Source organism: Protopterus annectens, chromosome 13.part0 (genome assembly GCF_019279795.1).
Source record: "Protopterus annectens isolate FY-2018-M chromosome 13.part0, PAN1.0, whole genome shotgun sequence".
In the NCBI taxonomy this organism is placed as follows: Eukaryota; Metazoa; Chordata; order Ceratodontiformes; family Protopteridae; genus Protopterus; species Protopterus annectens.
This window is the reverse complement of record NC_056747.1, coordinates 130,571,168-130,590,388: the sequence shown is the minus strand read 5'-3', so window position 1 is coordinate 130,590,388 and position 19,221 is coordinate 130,571,168. Positions and strand designations below refer to the sequence as shown.

At 41.7% G+C, this 19,221-nt stretch overlaps 1 protein-coding gene across 2 annotated transcripts in view; it reads left to right on the top strand.

Annotated features, from left to right (window-relative positions):
* The window catches only part of LOC122817654 (lipoprotein lipase-like), a 201,966-nt gene extending 183,002 nt beyond the window's left edge, over nucleotides 1–18,964 (top strand). Inside the window, exons 9-10 of one of the 2 annotated variants that reach the window (XM_044090716.1) lie at nucleotides 5,296–5,391; nucleotides 18,395–18,964. In XM_044090716.1, the coding sequence (XP_043946651.1) occupies nucleotides 5,296–5,391; nucleotides 18,395–18,416 (118 nt within the window). In that variant the 3' untranslated portion in view covers nucleotides 18,417–18,964. The remainder of the gene's footprint in view (nucleotides 1–5,295; nucleotides 5,392–18,394) is intronic. The other variant, XM_044090717.1, reaches the window with a different exon arrangement.
* The last annotated feature ends 257 nt before the right edge of the window (nucleotides 18,965–19,221 follow it).

Genomic DNA, 19,221 nt, shown 5'->3' with positions numbered 1-19,221 from the left:
GTCAGAGCCGAGGATCGGCTCCAAACCCATATGTAAGAATGAAGGACAAGATGGACTACAAACATGAAATGTTATGGTGAGTACATAACTTCTTTTTTCTGGCTTATAATATAAAAAAGTCTTGGTTTAGTACTTTTGCATCTGTTGGCGCATTCTTGCCGGGAATTGTTCTTTTCCTTTTCTTTCTTCATCAATTTCTAATCTTCCTTCTTTTAGTCTTGTAGGATGTCTGAGAAGCCTTAGGTTTCAAAAAGTGCACTTCCTGTGGGCACAAGATTCCCTTATATGATGCCCACAGGGAGTGCCTATATCTTCTAACCTCAAAGTCTCCTGCTTCATCTGGGAGGGGTTTCATCAAAGAACACTGACCAACAGAGGAAATAAACTCATTTTGAAGGGCCTTTTACCTTCTTTGGCCTTGTCTGCAGGTTCTTCTTCTTCAGGGGCTCAACCCCCTTCCAAAAAACATAGAGAAGACAGGGAACGCAGAAAACATTCCCAGGGAAATCTGCTTCCTCATCTTCGGACAAGGCTCCTAAGGTGCCTGATCCCAGACCCTTGGATCCAAGTAATTCCACTCAGTCCTCTCCTCAGCCCCAAGCTCCTTTGCCTTCAGAGCCTCCTCCTTCTACCACAGGGTCTGCCTGTAAAGAGAGATCTCCGAGGATTTTGTCCAGGGCGCCTTCCACAGGATCACTTGTTAGGTCTTCCCACAGCCTTTCTGTATCAGAAGTAGTCAGAATAATGAGGCAGTTCCTTCAGACACAGATCCAGGTGGAGGTCTTACCAGCCCTGTCCTGTACTGGGACCATGAGCAGACAGTCACCTTCTGACCTGTAGCTCTTTCTCCTATCCAACCTGTTGCTTCAGAACCCTCAGATCCAAAGGCTCTGAGAGACTAGGTGGAGCCGATAGTGGATCTCTCCTCAACTCTGGCATCTTCTTTGACTCACTCTGTCCTGACTGTGTCAGGGCAGAGCAGCTATCAGAACCAAAGCCTTGACTTTGGCTCAGAGGAGTTGACCTCAACTCCCTCGGAGTGTTGGCATTTGACAGCTTGGCCCCAGCTTCCCTCTGAGTGGAGGGCTGGAGGGGCTCTGGGATTCTCTGTCCCAGTATTTTTGGCGTCTCCAGCCCATTCTGCTGTCGAGATGGGGAAAGGGTTCTGTAGGGGATCCTCAGCTCCCACTCTTTCGTATTCACTTCTTAACCCCTTGGAGACTGAGACCTCAGCCCAGCAAAGCCTGCAAGTACTTCCATCTTTGGAACTTCAGATCTCTTCCAACATCTCCCTGGAACACCCCAGTCAGGGGATTCCCTGGAAGAGAAGGTGCAAAAGGAGATACCTGGATTCCCCAGCAGAATCAGTCACAGAAGACACTGATTTCAAGGAAGGGGAAGGGCCTCCCAGATTTGCACCCGAGGATGTTTCCTTCAGAGAAATTTACAAATCCTGCACCAAAGAAGTGGTTGACCTTCACAAAACCCTACTCCAGAGTAAATGATGTTCTTGGAGGCTTTTGGGTCCAATCCTTTTGCATCTTGGGTATCCCCCCTGCTGAAACACTCATCAAATTGCTATCATGCAGGGTGTGATAGCATACAGACATGGTAGAACCTATCCACAAGAGTGAAGACAAAATCCTTGGTGCTCCCCCTGACCGACCCTGTTGGACTAAAGGAATCCTAGTAGATGCCATAGTTGTGGCAGCCACCAAGAAAGAGCTGGCCCAAGAAAGTTCCACTGTCCATTCCCCTAACAGGGAGTCTAGGGCCATGGACAGATTCAGCAAGCGAGTTTACACCTCACCTACATTCACCTTTTGAGCTGTAAACTTCCTTTACCATTTTACTAGGCTACAGAAGGATTTAATCAAAGAACTCTCTAGCTTGGTCCCAGAGTCCATGTCTGATGAGGAGAGGAAATCCTTCTCTTCCAGATTGGCCACTCTACAGTCAACTTCTGATGGGTCCATGAGGTTAATCTCCCATGTGGTGGAGGGTACCTCAAGGGCTGTCATTAGATGCCATGCCTGGATGCAGCTGTGTGACTTTGTGGAACCTTTCAAGGTGTTTTTCGTCAGTGCCCCTTTTGATGGATCATCTTTGTTTGGGCCCGCTGTTAGAGACATACTCTGTCATAGTGAGAAATATGGAAAGACCCTGCCTGCCTTCGGAATCCATTTTTCTACCCCCTAAAGATCCTTTTCAGGAATCAGTGGAAGATGGGGTGGAAAACTGTGGTTCAAGAAATCTCAAGGTCCTTTTCAAGAATCTTAGGGAGAATATTCCCCCAGAGGCAGAGGTGGAAAGGGTTAAAATGGTAGATGCTGCCCATGTGGCAGAGGGGGGGGGGGTCCTGCAAAATCAAGGGTCTCGGGATTCTTTCTCAGACAGGCCCTTTCAGTGCTCCTGAAATGTTGCCCAACTGTCCTTCTCTGGAGGTAGTTGGGAGTCGCCTATTCTTGCACCCAGAAGCCTGGCTAGCCATCACAAATAATTGGTAGGTGCAAAGGATAGTATCCAGAGGATACTCCATTCCCTTTTCAAAACTCCCCAAACCAAGAACCTCTCTCCTGGATGTTCTACTGAATCGGAGAGATGCAGTGGAGTTGCAGATCTCAAAGCTGCTCCACAAAAGAATCATTTAGAAGGTCCTGCCAGATCAACACGGATCAGGCATTTACTCAAGATTCTTTTTAGTACCAAAACACCAGGAGACCTAAAGCTCATCTTGGATCTAAACCTTGTCATCACAATGAACAAAGCATGCTGGAGGGATAGGTTCCTGACCTAGATACTCCCCATACTCAGGAGTAGACTGCCCATATATATCAAGCAAAGCGCCTCATTGGCCCTCTTCAAAAGGAACCTTGATGATTGGATGGGAGATAGGAAATTCACCCCGGGGATCATGTCAGTCGCCCTGCTAGACAGGGGCCTGGAGAAGTAAATATTGTGGGAAGAAATATCCAGGGAATTGTTATGGCTAGGCATGCATATGCCCTCGGGCTGATAGCCTAGTACTAACGTATGAACCTATGGATCTGACATCCCTGAACAAGTCAGTAAAAAACGCAAAGTTCAGGATAGTTATGGTCCAGGCCATTCTACCTCTTTTGAAAATGGATGGCTGAATGTGCTAGTAGAGCTGAAGGATGTATACTGCCATGTACCAACCATTTTCTTATTGCAATGCATATTCTGGGGGAGAGCAACATTCTAGTGGACAGGCTCAGCAGAGTCTTACTGATGCCTCATGAGTGGTCTGAATCAGTCAGTGGAGAACATGATCTTCCACAAATAGGGTTAGCCTTGCTTTGATCTCTTTGCATCTCTCCACAACAACAAGTTAGCAGGTTCTTCATCTCAGGGGCAGTCACCCAGGGATGCTGTGGTCCATGCTTGGCCTCCTGGATTACTTTATGCCTTTCCTTCTCTGCCCTTGATCTTCTAATTTCTTCAGAAAGCTTCCAGGTAGAACAGCAAAGTGATTCTCTTTGCCCCCTTTTGGCCTAGGCAAATCTGGTTCACCTTCCTTTTGTCTCATCTGGTTTGCTGTCCATGGATGATTGAACCATGTCAAGATCTGCTATCCCATCCATTAGGGCAAATTTACCCCAGTCTCCCAGGATTGAAACTAACTGCATGGATTCTCCAATCCCAATGATGGCTAGATCTGCCAGGCTTTCATTCCCAGTCTGAAACATTCTGATCTCCTCCCACAAATCTTCGACTAGAAGAATTTACAAGAGCAAATAGAAACTATTTTCTATTTGCGCTCAACAGCAGTAATTCTCTCCTGTTCCTGTACTGCTCGATTTCCTTGCTCATATTTTTTATGAGGGGGACATTCACTCCACTGTAAAAGTACAATTGGCAGCCATTTTTGATTATCGTATCAGAGACTATTCATAATCTTTGGCCTCATCCAAATTTTGTAAGGCCTATCTTAGAGGTACTTTCCTTCTTCGTCCTCCCATCAAAGATCCAACACCTCTTTGGGATCTAACTATAATTTTACAGGCTTTGGCTCACCTTCTTTGTGAACAGCCAAAGTAAATTTTAAATGCTTATCATGGAAGACTGTTTTTCTAGTTGTTATCACTTCTGCAGGAAGAGTATCTGAACTGCAAGCTGTGTCCTCTAATACCCTTATTTAATTTTTCATAAGGACAGAGTGACATTCCGTACTGATCCATCCTTTCTACCCAAAGTTGTGACTTTCTCAATCCATCAACTTACCAGTCTTTTTTAAGTTCGAAAACAAAGGGGAATGTACTCTTCATGTGTTGGATGTTTAGAGACAGTTGCATTTTTTTCTAAACAGAACTATATCTTTCAGAAAATTTTATATCTTTTTCGGATGTCAAAAAAGGTAAACCAGTCGCCAAGACAACCTTAGCTAAATGGTTAAGGGACTGCATTTCGTTTGAGTATGAATTCAAAGGTGTTTCCTTACCTCAGCGAATCGAGGCTTATTCCACTAAATCAGTGGCGACTTCTCAAGATTTTTGGGCTAAAGTTTTGATTGATGATATTTGTTCAGCTGCCTCGTGGTCAGATTCTCACACTTTCTTTTCCCACTACAAACTGGACATTGTGTCTAAAAATACAGCTGCTTTTGATTTTGCAGTGCCCTGGAATATCCGTCCATGAAGGCCACCCAAGGTTGTTGTAGCTGGGGACTCTGTCCCACAGGTTAAGGAAGAATGAAAATGACAATATCAGATAAAGAAGTTATGTACTTACCATAACGTTCCATCTGTGTTGTCCTTTTTCATTCTTCCTCGAACTTCCCTCCCTCCTTCCCCTGTCCCTCTAGTGAATGACCTGATAGATATGCTTATAAGAACCTCTGTTCCCTGTTGAGCTCCTGTTCTTTCTCTACACTGTTTCAGTAAATTTTGAAAATGTATGTACATTGTGTATATTACGGTATAATTGGTAAACATGGTAGCAGCAAACTCGATCCAAGGTAACTGGAGGGAAATGAGACATTATGGGCAGGGGAGAAGCTCGAGCTTTGGTGCCTAAGCTTTTGAAAGTGTCCAGGTCAGATCTGAAACCCACAGGTCGAGGAAGAATGAAAAAGGACAACACAGATGGAAAGTTATGGTAAGTACATAACTTCTTTTTTCTATTTACTCTTTATATTCTTAAACCTGAGGGGAGTACTTCCTTTGCTATTTCTCCCCAATGTAGTGTGATTTTAAAATGTTATTCAGCAGGATAACTGTATTTTCTTTAATATGTATGTGTATAATTACAGAAATATTATCTCCTATTTTTCAGAGTGGTGCTCTGCTCAGAAAATTCTGCTAACTTGGCTCTGTCTGAGGAAGTTACATTTGTGAAGTGTAAACATGGACTGAAAAATGTTACTGAAAGGTATTTTACAATAATCAGCATACAACAAAACTTGGCTAGATTTGCATCTGTTGATAATCACTAATGCATTAGTCCTGTGGCTTTATTGCAGTCAGGTGTATTATTAGCCCTTGTATAGACAAAGAAGAAGAAAAAAAACGGCATGATTTTCGAAAGCCTACTATGCACTGGTTTGTTTTCAGCATTTTTTGCAAACTATTTTTGTAGTTTTGCATACAGTATCTCCTCAAACATGGTTGGGGTGTATCATTTAAATCACTGTTCTGTACAGCTTCCTAGCAGTTGGTGTATGAGAACGTCAGCAGTGTTTTCTTCCTGATAATGGCAGCTTTTTTTCTCCCTTGCAACATGTCAGAATGACAGAGACTAGGCAGGTACATCACCCATAAAAGCTGTATTTCTGAACAAACTACACTCAGCATGAGATATTTAGATGGTATTTAGCTTCTGATAGAATTCAGTTGCATTTAAGTTGCTTGATGGTAGGAGGAAGCAATCAGCTCATCTGTATACACTTCAAATACATTTAGCGTTCAACGTCTGCTCCTTTGCTTTCTTCCCCTTCATTCTTTCTCCTCTTGTCCCACGTATTCATGAACAAATCAATGGATTCTTCCTCTCCACCTCTTCTGGCAGTCTGTTCCATAGGTCCATTTCCCTCACCATGAGCTAGTACCTTTGCATATCCATAGAGCAGTTGGCCTACTGCTTGTACCCCTTCCCTTCCCCCTGTTCTTTGCATTTATGAGGTCTCCTTCAAAACTCTGAGATGATCTTGTGCAGTAATATTATGCACCCTGCACTACCCTACTCACCATCTCTTGTGATCCGTATGTGAGAAAAGCTGGTCTCTGGTAACATCTGTCATGTACAAGGACTTCTAAATGGAGTATGTTACAGCAGTAAGCCATTACCATATCTGCATAATTTGAGCCATTCTGCTTGTAATATTTTTTATTGAACCAGAAAAGCATGTTAAGATAAGACCATATCAGTGCATTGTGAAAGAAACCTGATGTCACTATCCATGTGTTTATCTTTTTCCAACATACCTCTTCAAGACCTGTATGCAAGACATGAAGAGGTTTGGAAAGCCCTGAACTGTGAGTAACACGGTTTTATCAAAAAGGGAAGTCAGAAAAAAAGCTTTTGTTCCAGTGCTGCTTAAATATTTAAGTTTCACTTATAATGACCTGTGTGGCAATACTACTTTGCATTTTTCTGATTTGTTTCCATGTTCTAGCTAAAAAAGTTGTCTGTTTGAAGTTTTAGTGTATTCTGGGACCTCAGTTTTGTAGCTGAATTTACAGTTGTGGGAAATTGTGTTTCTACAGTATACTGCAGTTGTTTGTCCACAAGTGGAATTACTTGTAAAAGCTAGCGGTTTGTATTTTAAACCCTGATGGCCCTTAGTCTTTTAGTTTCATTCACATTTGTTGCAGAAATGTGGACTGTTGCCAAATATGAGCCTTATTCAGTCATTTATCAGTGCACTGTTTTCATAAACAGTGTTACTGGTAAATGTCTGCGTAGTCTGGTGCCTTAAACTGTAGTTAAATTTCAGTACTGAGTATTTTGGGTTTTTTTCTGCTCCAGGATTTGTGCTTCAGCGCTTTTAGTGTTGATATTCTTGTTTTTTTCCTATTATATTCTAGTTATCATTTAAACTTTCTAGTGCCCCCTCTTCCCCTGCTCTTTGTTTCTTCCTCAGCCCTCACTGAAACATTAAGCTAAAGTTTCTGAAAGCACTCCAGTATTAGCTTCATTTTGTCAGATCCCTGTTTAGCTAGCCTACTTCTTCCTTGATTTTTTTTTCTCCAACCCTCCCACCCTTTTCCTCTTGAGTTTTTATATAGCTGTGTCTCTGGCCTCCGCCCCTTATGGTAATCTGATTTCCAAAGTCCCCGACTTCCCTTTTTCATTGTTATTGTCTATTGTATAAACTGTTTATGTACTCTTCCCACCCATTGTTGTCCACACATCCATGATGCTGAGTGCCCACCTAGCAAAACCAACATTGCTATTCAGTAAACCTCCTTTATTACATATTGTCTCCTGCTCATTTTCCCAGAGCTCAGCAAACCTTTGGTATTGTAGTCTGTGTTCCAGAAGTGTTTTACTTTCTAGTGCCATCCGGGCAAAGCTAAGTACTTCTGATTGCTAAATCTCACTTACTTTAGTGTTTTGAATGACTGCTACTTTTGCCTGCTTTTATTTGTGCTTTTCACTATATATATTTTTCAAAAAAATTCTCTTCCTGTCACTGGTACTGCTGTAAGACTGTCTTGAAATTGCCTTCAGCAAGTGATTTCCAGCTAGTTTGATTTATTTGTGACAGGAATGCACTTGTGGGTCTCTTCTACCATGTTTCTACATTAGGATTACTAGGTTTATCCCTGTTGTCATAGAAGGTGGTTTGTCTGATCTATCTGGCTTGGAAAACACAAAAGCCCTCATAGTGTAGTCATTTTATTGGTTAGAGGACTTATTGGTTAGTTTTCTGTTTTTCTCTGCTGCTATAAATTCGGTGCTTTTGCGTGGAGATGCTCATCATGCAGCAGCAGTTAGCACTGGCCTGTACAGTAGCAAACACCTAGAAGGCACATTTTCCATATAGAAAAAGCAGTAAATACAGAGCAAATATTTTGCACGCCGATTAGCTTAGAGCAGCTAGATGGTCACTGTGGCAATACCTACAGATTTAGTGGAATTCAATATTATGTAAATATCAAAGTCAGTAGAAGTACTGTTGTGCATAGTATATCCCAATAAAGCACCCTTATTAAGCTGCACCAACAAAATATAGCCTTCTAAACCCAATTCACCAACCCTTGTTGCTCACCAGTCAAAGGACTGGATAGCATGAATATGCAATTTTCTAACGTCTCTGTAGCCAGCTTGGTGGATATCAGCATCTTGGATAATGTAGCAATTGTCTCATGTTTACCAACAGTCAGATAATCCTTAAAGAAAGAGAGACAGTATAGGAGAGGTATACTTACACAATGAAACTGCAGGCTACAAGCATATAAGTGCATATCAGGTTGTTGAAACCATGCACACAGCACTCACCTCACATAGTACACAAGACACACACATAGATTAATGTCTGCCAAGGTACATAAAAGCAATCTTTCTAAACAGAGGTTGCCTAGACCACCCATTGGCAAACTTATGCCTCAGCAAATCCAAAGGCACTCAGAAAAAACAACACATAACACCACACCTACAGTCACTCTCAGTGGAGCCCAAAACACTAAGCCCCTAAGCCAAGCAGAAACACATTTCCCAGGACTCTTGTTATAGGGGACTCCATTGTAAGGCATACTGATGCCCCTCTAATCAATCTAATAAAGAGAAGATAACTGTTAGTTTCTTATCTGGAGCCAGGAACTGCCAAACCATGCATGCACTCATGTCACTACACCACAGGTACCAGTATGATTCTATCACAGTCCATGTGGTGTATTACATATGCACTCGGGTAACTACAGCACAGGTACCAGTATGATTCTATCATAGTCCATGTGGTGCATTTCACAGGCACTAGAGTCACTACACTACAGGTACTAGTATGATTCCATCATAGTCCATATAGCTATAAATGACCTGAAACATACCTCCCTGGATTGTATGATGAGGCACATTGCAGAGCACTCACATTGTGTGTCTCAGGTTGGTTTGAGCCTGGCACTGAGCTCTGAGGCTAATGCCACAATATGAGCAAAAACTGATTGATTTCAACAACTGGTTATCTTTCTGGTTTCATTCTAAGGGGATAAAATATTTGTCAGCTTCAGAGGACATAGTTAACAGACCCATGTTGCTTTGCCAAGCATTGTCTGCACCTGTCCCCTCCAGGCTTTCAAATACTGACTAAAACTTTATCCACCCCTTTAATGTCATTTTTAGGCAATGACAAATTGGCAGACCTGCCGACATAACAAAATCAACTCAACTGAACCTCAAGGAGTTGCTGCTCAATGCCAGGGACCAAAATAAAAACAACACCCCCTCCAAGCCCTCCTCACATTCAAGATTGTAGACATCTGTGCAGCTCCCGACACATGGTTTAAAGTGGCAGAGGGTACCCTAGCAGTGCAAGGATTCAGTACCTTCCACACTTTTAGATCAGTAGCTGCACAGACAAGGGCTAAAGGTTGAGGCGTCTCAGTATACATCAGTGACAAACATACCCCTGTAGTGGTCAAACAGGATGATGTGCTGGAGTTCCTCATCTCTGATGATGTGTTGATCACTGTAGACAAAATCCTGTACTATATCCTAGCCAGCTACAGGCCACCCTCCATATCCCAGGAAGCTCCCAATATATACTTGGACCTACTGGAGACACTTACTTTCCAACCTAACACCCTACTCATAGGAGAGTTTTAGTTATCCATCTAAAGACTGGAAATGCTACATGACCTCAAATCTCCAGGCACAGAGATTCTTGGACTTCATAAACACAAACACCCTTGAACAAATACACCCACTAGAGGCTCCAACATACTGAACCTCATACTCACAAATATGGTAAAATGCTGCACCCCCCATGTCTCATCCTCCCTGGTAAGGTCCAACCATAAAATTGTCTCCTTCAAAGTCAGAATCAACTTTCTAATCTCATTAAAACTAGTAACAGTTAGGAACTATTCCAAAGGCAAACTTCTTTTTATTAAGTGATGGTTTGTCAAAATTCAATGCCCCACCAAACCCTGAGAACACAGCAGCCTAGCTAAATTGCTCTCAGAAACTCTTGAGTAACCGTGTCAGTGGCTGCATAGAGACTGCTGTACCTACCAGAAGTAAGCCTAGAACTAGCTCTAGAAACAGACCACCCTTGTGGCATCTCAAATTAAACAAGATATAAAACAAAAAGGAAAAAATATGGCAAAAATAAGGAAGGGAAATTCCCATAGACATAAAATTCTCCCATCAAACTAAGGAGGTGACTGTGTCAAACATAGCCAACTTTGAGGTTAAGATATCCTCCCAGGTGAAAGATAACTATAAGGCCTTATTCAGTTTTGTCAGAAACCTCAAGGTAATGCACAACAATTTACTAAACTGGTGGTTAATGGTGCCACATTCACTGAGCCTGATGATATAGCAAATCTGTTAGGAGACAAATTTACTTCTAACTTTAGTCCCCTCTCACCCTTAACCATCCCCCCAAAAATACCATCATACATAACCCTCCAGCTATAACTAGGGATCATTTACTGACTGCACCTTTTAAAGCCAAGACCATGGCCTCAATGGGCAGCAGTAACTCTCTCCTGAACAGTCTAAAATACAACTTAGCAGAATCCTTGGAGTTGCTATTTAAGTATAATGTTAAAAACAGGCTTTGTGCCATGAGCATGGAGGACTGTGACAGTCATCACCCTTCATAAGGGAGGACCTTCAACAGATCCTGGAAACTACAGACCTATTAGTCTGACTAGTCTTATTTGCAAATCCATGGAAAGAATTATCATGGAAATTATGAACAAGGACATAAGAGACCTCCAGACACTGGGTCCATCCCAGTTTGATGCTGCCAAAGGAAGGTCATACTTACTGTTCCTGGTGGGCCTCTTTGAAAAGGTCACTAAGGCAATGGATGAGAGGAAAGTAGTGCATACTACCTACCTAGATGTGCCTAAACCATTAGATGCACTACCCCACTCGGGCATTGTCAACAAACCTATGGAATTAGGCATAGGGCATTGTCAACAAACCTATGGAACTAGGCATAGGGCATTGTCAACAAACCTACGGAACTAGGCATAGGGCATTGTCAACAAACCTACGGAACTAGGCATAGGGCATTGTCAACAAACCTATGGAACTAGGCATAGGGCATTGTCAACAAACCTATGGAACTAGGCATAGGGCATTGTCAACAAACCTATGGAACTAGGCATAGGGCATTGTCAACAAACCTATGGAACTAGGTAGGCATAGGGCATTGTCAACAAACTAATGGAACTAGGCATAGGGCATTGTCAACAAACCTATGGAACTAGGCATAGGGCATTGTCAACAAACTTATGGAACTAGGCATAGGGCATTGTCAACAAACCTATGGAACTAGGCATAGGGCATTGTCAACAAACCTGTGGAACTAGGCATAGGGCATTGTCAACAAACCTATGGAACTAGGCATAGGGCATTGTCAACAAACCTACGGAACTAGGCATAGGGCATTGTCAACAAACCTATGGAACTAGGCATAGGGCATTGTCAACAAACCTGTGGAACTAGGCATACGGCATTGTCAACAAACCTATGGAACTAGGCATAGGGCATTGTCAACAAACCTATGGAACTAGGCATAGGGCATTGTCAACAAACCTATGGAACTAGGCATAGGGCATTGTCAACAAACTTATGTAACTAGGCATAGGGCATTGTCAACAAACTTATGTAACTAGGCATAGGGCATTGTCAACAAACTAATGGAACTAGGCATAGGGCATTGTCAACAATCCTATGTAACTAGGCATAGGGCATTGTCAACAAACCTACGGAACTAGGCATAGGGCATTGTCAACAAACCTATGGAACTAGGCATAGGGCATTGTCAACAAACCTATGGAACTAGGCATAGGGCATTGTCAACAAACCTATGGAACTAGGCATAGGGCATTGTCAACAAACCTATGGAACTAGGCATAGGGCATTGTCAACAAACTAATGGAACTAGGCATAGGGCATTGTCAACAAACCTATGGAACTAGGCATAGGGCATTGTCAACAAACCTGTGGAACTAGGCATAGGGCATTGTCAACAAACCTGTGGAACTAGGCATAGGGCATTGTCAACAAACTAATGGAACTAGGCATAGGGCATTGTCAACAAACTTATGGAACTAGGCATAGGGCATTGTCAACAAACTTATGGAACTAGGCATAGGGCATTGTCAACAAACTTATGGAACTAGGCATAGGGCATTGTCAACAAACCTATGGAACTAGGCATAGGGCATTGTCAACAAACCTATGGAACTAGGCATAGGGCATTGTCAACAAACCTATGGAACTAGGCATAGGGCATTGTCAACAAACCTATGGAACTAGGCATAGGGCATTGTCAACAAACCTATGGAACTAGGCATAGGGCATTGTCAACAAACCTATGGAACTAGGCATAGGGCATTGTCAACAAACCTATGGAACTAGGCATAGGGCATTGTCAACAAACCTATGGAACTAGGCATAGGGCATTGTCAACAAACCTATGGAACTAGGCATAGGGCATTGTCAACAAACCTATGGAACTAGGCATAGGGCATTGTCAACAAACTTATGGAACTAGGCATAGGGCATTGTCAACAAACTTATGGAACTAGGCATAGGGCATTGTCAACAAACTTATGGAACTAGGCATAGGGCATTGTCAACAGACTAATGGAACTAGGCATAGGGCATTGTCAACAGACTAATGGAACTAGGCATAGGGCATTGTCAACAAACTTATGGAACTAGGCATAGGGCATTGTCAACAAACCTATGGAACTAGGCATAGGGCATTGTCAACAAACTAATGGAACTAGGCATAGGGCATTGTCAACAAACTTATGGAACTAGGCATAGGGCATTGTCAACAACAAACTAATGGAACTAGGCATAGGGCATTGTCAACAAACTTATGGAACTAGGCATAGGGCATTGTCAACAAACTTATGGAACTAGGCATAGGGCATTGTCAACAAACTTATGGAACTAGGCATCGGGCATTGTCAACAAACTTATGCAACTAGGCATAGGGCATTGTCAACAAACTTATGGAACTAGGCATAGGGCATTGTCAACAAACTTATGGAACTAAGTATAGGGCATTGTCAACAAACTTATGGAACTAGGCATAGGGCATTGTCAACAAACTTATGGAACTAGGCATAGGGCATTGTCAACAAACTTATGGAACTAGGCATAGGGCATTGTCAACAAACTTATGGAACTAGGCATAGGGCATTGTCAACAAACTTATGGAACTAGGCATAGGGCATTGTCAACAAACTTATGGAACTAGGCATACATTCTGGATAGCTAGCTGGCTCACAGAAAGGACCCAAGAGGTTAGGATTGGTGAGGTCACCTCCACAAAGAGGATACTCAGTAGTAGAGTCCCTCAGGGTTCTGTGCTTGGACCACTCCTCTTCGGCATCTACTTCTGAAATGTCAAAGGCCTTTGGCTGACCAAGTTTACAGATGATTGCAAACTGAGAGCAATCACTGAATCCCCCCAAGATGAGAACACCCTTCAAGAAGGTCTAACACAGACAAAACTTGCTGCCAAAGGCATGGCTTAAAACTCAATACCAAGAAGTGCATTATTGTACCGTTTGGGAAGTTGGCTAACCTGGAAATTATGTAATCAATAAAACACCCCTCAAGGTTGATTCCGGGATATGAGAACTCATGGAAATAGTAACCTAGCCTTCAACCAACCTATGTCCAAGGTAGTAAAAAAAAATCATTCTATGTTGCTTAACTTATAAGTATGGGCATGGCATCTAGGTCCAGAAAGGTCATCATACCACTGTAATTGGCCCTAATCGGACCCATCATATAGTATAATGCCCCCTTCAGTATGTAGCTGACCAGACACATGCAGCAAATGGAAAGTCCACAAAGGTACCTTATAAAAAGAATACGGGGGTAAACCCAGTGATCTACAGTGATCACCTCAAAGCCCAGTCTCTTTACTTGGGATCACACAGACTACTGAGCGGTGATCTTTGCTTGGCGTACAAGGCATCCCAGGACCCTATTTTGATGAACCATCTGCACATCCACAAAACAAACATCATCACAACTACTAGGTCAAAAGGCCGACATTTTGCATGTGACATAAAAAGGATGTGTTGGAGAGTTAAATATGTTTGTGTGACAATTCCCATTTTCTGTAACAGGCTTCCCATCCATGTAAAGCAGAATTCTTTCATAACCTTATGTAAGTGCAACTTGGACCAATGCATGGGTAATTGGAAAATTCACTCTGGGTCTGGTGTCTATGTCTCAGATGGACAGAGGCACTCAGTAAATGATCCCCTACATAAATCAAATTTGTGGGTCACATTTGTCTTGCATGGCTAGGCTTATAAGGGCCCTAGTGGTTGTTAGCCTAGTATACACCTATGAACCTAAAAAGGCTACCCATTTATTACCCACTATAACTATATAGAATAATTTAATGTCAAGTGTAACAAGCCAGTCACGCTCTTTAATGTTAACAGGGTTACTTTTTTCAAAAAAATAAAAAAAAACATGTCCTGAAACAAATGACAGATAGTTCGTTTCTAGTTCAAACAATGCTTTATCTCTACGCTTAGAGAAGTTCTGGTCATGGGATAGCTATCTAACACTGAGATAATATTTAATTTTGTAAATGCATTACTGAACCTGGTACTTTTGTCAGAATTAGGAAACAGCATCACTGGACTGCTCCAATGACTCTTCTCATGCGACTTGTCTGTCAGGCCTGGTTTGAGAATTTTTTGAACTCTTGTCTCTGGCCAACTGCTTCTGTGATGCTGATACTGTAAAAGATATCAGTCTAACCTTCACTCCAGAAATTGACTCTATATCATGTTCTTTGTTGGTCCAGGCATCTTTGAGAACGCACCTTTATTCCTTATTAAAAATGATCTCACTTCCTACTATTATATATATTTTTTGGTTATCTGCAGATGCGTCCAGTGGCTTCTCTACTTTCTTTTATGGGGGGGGGGGGACTGGGCATTCGTTGGCTAGGTGGGAGCCCTACACCCCATTTGTTCCATCCCAGGAAACCCTGCCAGCTTGTTCATTCCTCTTTCTTGGCTAGACTGGTGGTAAGGAGTGTGCAACTTGTTTGTCATTCGAAGCAGCCTACTCCTTCCACTTTGGCAGTTTGCCGAACCATGCTGTGTGGTTGTACTGAAGGAGTATTTCTCATGTTAAAACCATCTGGCTCTTACATACGCCCAGATTCAGCGAATATAAAACACCTAACGCTTGTGCTAGGTGTCGTCCTAATGTCAGCCAGAACTGCCTCCCTCACCCCTATGATGGGTTATCCTGCAGTTGCTGCTGACTCCTGTTCTCCCCTGTCAGTTCCTAAAGATACTTAAGCTGCCGATTGTTCTTATGTTAGCTCTACAGTAGTCAGGGCTTTGTCCCCCTGCATCATGTTGCTGGCTCCTGCTTTTGAACTTTTGACAAAGGTTCATCTAACTATACTTCAGCTGTAGATTCTCGGTTCTATAATACCATCTCTGAGATCTCAGAACAAAGGAAACCGTGCATATTCCCATTCCCTGTTATACTGCATATTCCCATTCCCTGTTATACTGCATATTCCCATTCCCCGTTATACTATGATCGTGCACACAAAACTGCATGTGGTTTGCAATTCACTATCAAGTAATGATACAGCTCAGCCTGCTCGTCTAGCTGTTGTCTGGATCGAATGAACTGAAACTTAAATAATTGTTTTCCTCACATTGTACACTAACGGTAAATTAGAAGATAAAGCTACAAATGTTGACTTCTGTAAATCATTGTTCTGCAAGACATTGCCATATTAATTTCAAACCAAAGTGATATAAATGGTGGTAAATCAACAGACTGAAAAGTGACCCCCTACATATTTAATATAACTTTCTGAATGTTGTACATCATTTATAAGTTGGGAACAAAATTTAAAAAGTCTGCAGATCCAACTCATTTAAGTCAGCCTGTATAAGTTGGATGAAGTATTGTTTGTCACCAAATGGAGTGTTGGGAAAAGATATGATGCATTGTTGTAAATAAAGTAAAGGTGAGGAAAAAGAGTCACCAAGGCCATGGATGAGGGGAAGACGGTGCACACCACCTACCTTGACCTGGCCAATGCCTTCTATACTATTCCCCACTCCGGTATAATATATAAACTCTCTCAACTAGGCATCAATCCATATGTTACCAGATGGGTAGCAAACTGGCTTACTGATAGAACCCACCTAGTCAAAATAGAGGAAACCACCTCAAGTAGTAGACCCGTACCAAGCAGTGTACCCCAGGGATCAGTCTTACAGCCTCTGCTGTTTGGGATATACTTCTCAGAGGTGTAGGCCAAATCTACTGGGCTATGGCTGACCAAGTTTGCAGATGACTGCAAGCTAGGTGCTGTCATCAGTTCCCCTAATGATGTGGACATCCTCCAAGAGGGTCTCACCCAAACAAATTACTGGTGCCAGAAACATGGCTTCAAACTGATTGCCAAAAAATGCATCATCATCCCTTTTGGGAAGAATGATGTCCCCACAGATTATCACATTGATAATAAGGCACAAAGCAACTCAGTCAGTCGTGAGGGACTTGGGAACCCAGGTTGATAGCAAACTGACTTTTGATCACCATATTGCCTCCGTTGTATGGAAAGCTTTCTATATGGCCCACCTCATTAGTAAAGGTATCTCATCCAGGGACAAGGTGGTCGTAGCATCCCTGTATTCTTCCCTTATAAGACCGATTATTGAAATAAATGCCCCTTTCAACATGTACCTCACAAAGCACATGCAGCAGCTGGAGAGACCACAGAGATTCCTCACCCGGAGAATCCAGGGCCTCAAACATCTACCCTACACAGATAGGTGAAAAGCTCTGTCCCTCTACTCAGTTTCCTACAGACTCCTCAGAGGTGACCTCTGTCTGGCATATAAAGCAGTCTCAGACCCCGTCCTGCTGTGACTGCTGCATATCCGTAAGTCAAGCTCCACTCGAGTAACCCGCACTTGAGACCTCAACCTGGTCTGTGACTTCAGTAGGACTTGTTGATGGGACAGATGCGTCCCAGAGGCTCCCCCTTTTGTGGAATAGACTCCTTTTCCACGTAAAGCAGAGTACCTCATTAAACCTTTTTAAGCACAGCCTGGATAACTAGATGGGGAACCAAAAATACACCCCTGGCATTCCACCTATGTCCCTGCTGGACAGTGACATAGGGTGCTGACTTGTAACATGGGCTAAATTCTTGGGGCCAACAGCCTAGTAACTTCCCCTGATCCTAAATAGTGACTGAAATTAAAAGAGGGCTGTTGCAAAAGGTGAGGAGGGTAAGGGGTTTAAAAGGAACAAATATAAATATTAATGACAATGTATAGAAACTAAAGAAATGTTGATGTATATATTAATGGAAAGGTATCAGTAAAGCAACCCCTACTCATTTCATTAATGCTGTGGGATCGTTTACATCCATTTACACTCCCACCAATTCTGGCAGATGGAACCGAAGTTTAATCTCTCAGCTGCACAAATACACTTTCTAAGATATTTTTAACATAAATAATAGTTAATTGCAGTGACCTTAATTGTAACTATGTTGCTTTTAACTACTTATCTTACATTTCTTTACTTATGTGATTTTGCATGCAGTTATAAATATGTATTTCTGATGTCTGGTATGCATACTCTAATACTTGAAAATGTTTACTGTTAGGCACCTAAAGGTGCTTAAATTCTAAACCTTCTTATAGTTCTGTCAAAAGTACAGTCATTTATTTAATTATGATGTCAGTTAACTCCGTAAGTGGACTAATTTGTTCCTTTCAGTTATGGTAACTTTGCAGTCAGTATATGTAGCAGAATATGGGATATTAATACAGCATTTGTCTGTGTGAGGTTCCCTATGCAAAAAAAAAATGTTATAAATATGTATCGGTGAATTTCAGAATATGGTGTTTTTTTCAAATTACAATTTGGTTTAAGTTCTTTCAGGACTGGCTGGTGCAATTTTGGCTCTCTTCCATGCATGGGTGACCTAGTCACTTGTTCTTGCTTCTGGACATGGTAAAAGCAATTGGCAGTTACACAGAAAAATGTGTGCATGACTTTTGTTTCTCACAAAAGACTTGTATGACACATCAGCCTTTGCCGATGAACTTTTTAGCTTAGTTTTGTTATGCAGTATGCTATTTGAAATATATAAAGCATATGTTGGCAGTAATATGTTCCATGCATCTTAAAATATGGATATTTTTTCCTCCAGACGCAGTTCTAGGAAACACTGAACTGGAATTCATCCTTCAGCAGATCTAATTACATATTCCTGGCAAACATCACTGGAAAAACACAGAAATATCATCTTATAAATTAAAAAGGCTCCTTGTATTTAAGTTTGTTAAAACTTTAATGTACTATATTTATTGTAATGTACATAATGTAAAAACGTGTATTTATAAACTTCGGACTAAAATTTTTGAACTGTACCGTTGCATTTAGCACTTACCAATGAGATGCAGTGTAAATATGTATTTGTGTATATATGTAGAAAATCTGTGCTTAGGACACTTTATACGTGGAGAAGTTTAGATTTTTTTAAATTTATATCTGTAGTCTGTTTTTGGTGAAAGATAGCTATTGTACAGTAGGAAGCACTTAAGGAACTAAGCCATGTGGTTTTGGTGTGAGAAGAACCCACTTTCTTTGCACTGAGTTTGTTTTTAATATTGAAATTCTAAACAGGAAGAAAATACAGTTTACTGTATGCTAAGAAACACTTTCTGATGTGTTCTTTTTGCCTGTAGTGATTTTGCTCTATTAAACCAGTTCTCACTGATGCTTAAAACCAGTTATTCAAACATCTCGCAGAAATTGAAATGGAGCTACGAGTTAGCAAAAAATGACGTCAAACACCAGCACTTTATATTCCACTTTCTATTAAGTGCTTTCATTTTAGACTTCTTCTGAAACACTTGTACAGTTCTTCAAACATTTCTCCCAGTAGTGTGAGGTGTTGTAGTTACTGGCTTTCAGTTTACCTACTGACTTGTGTTTGCTCCTTTAACAGTGACAGATGAGCTCATTTTAATTAGA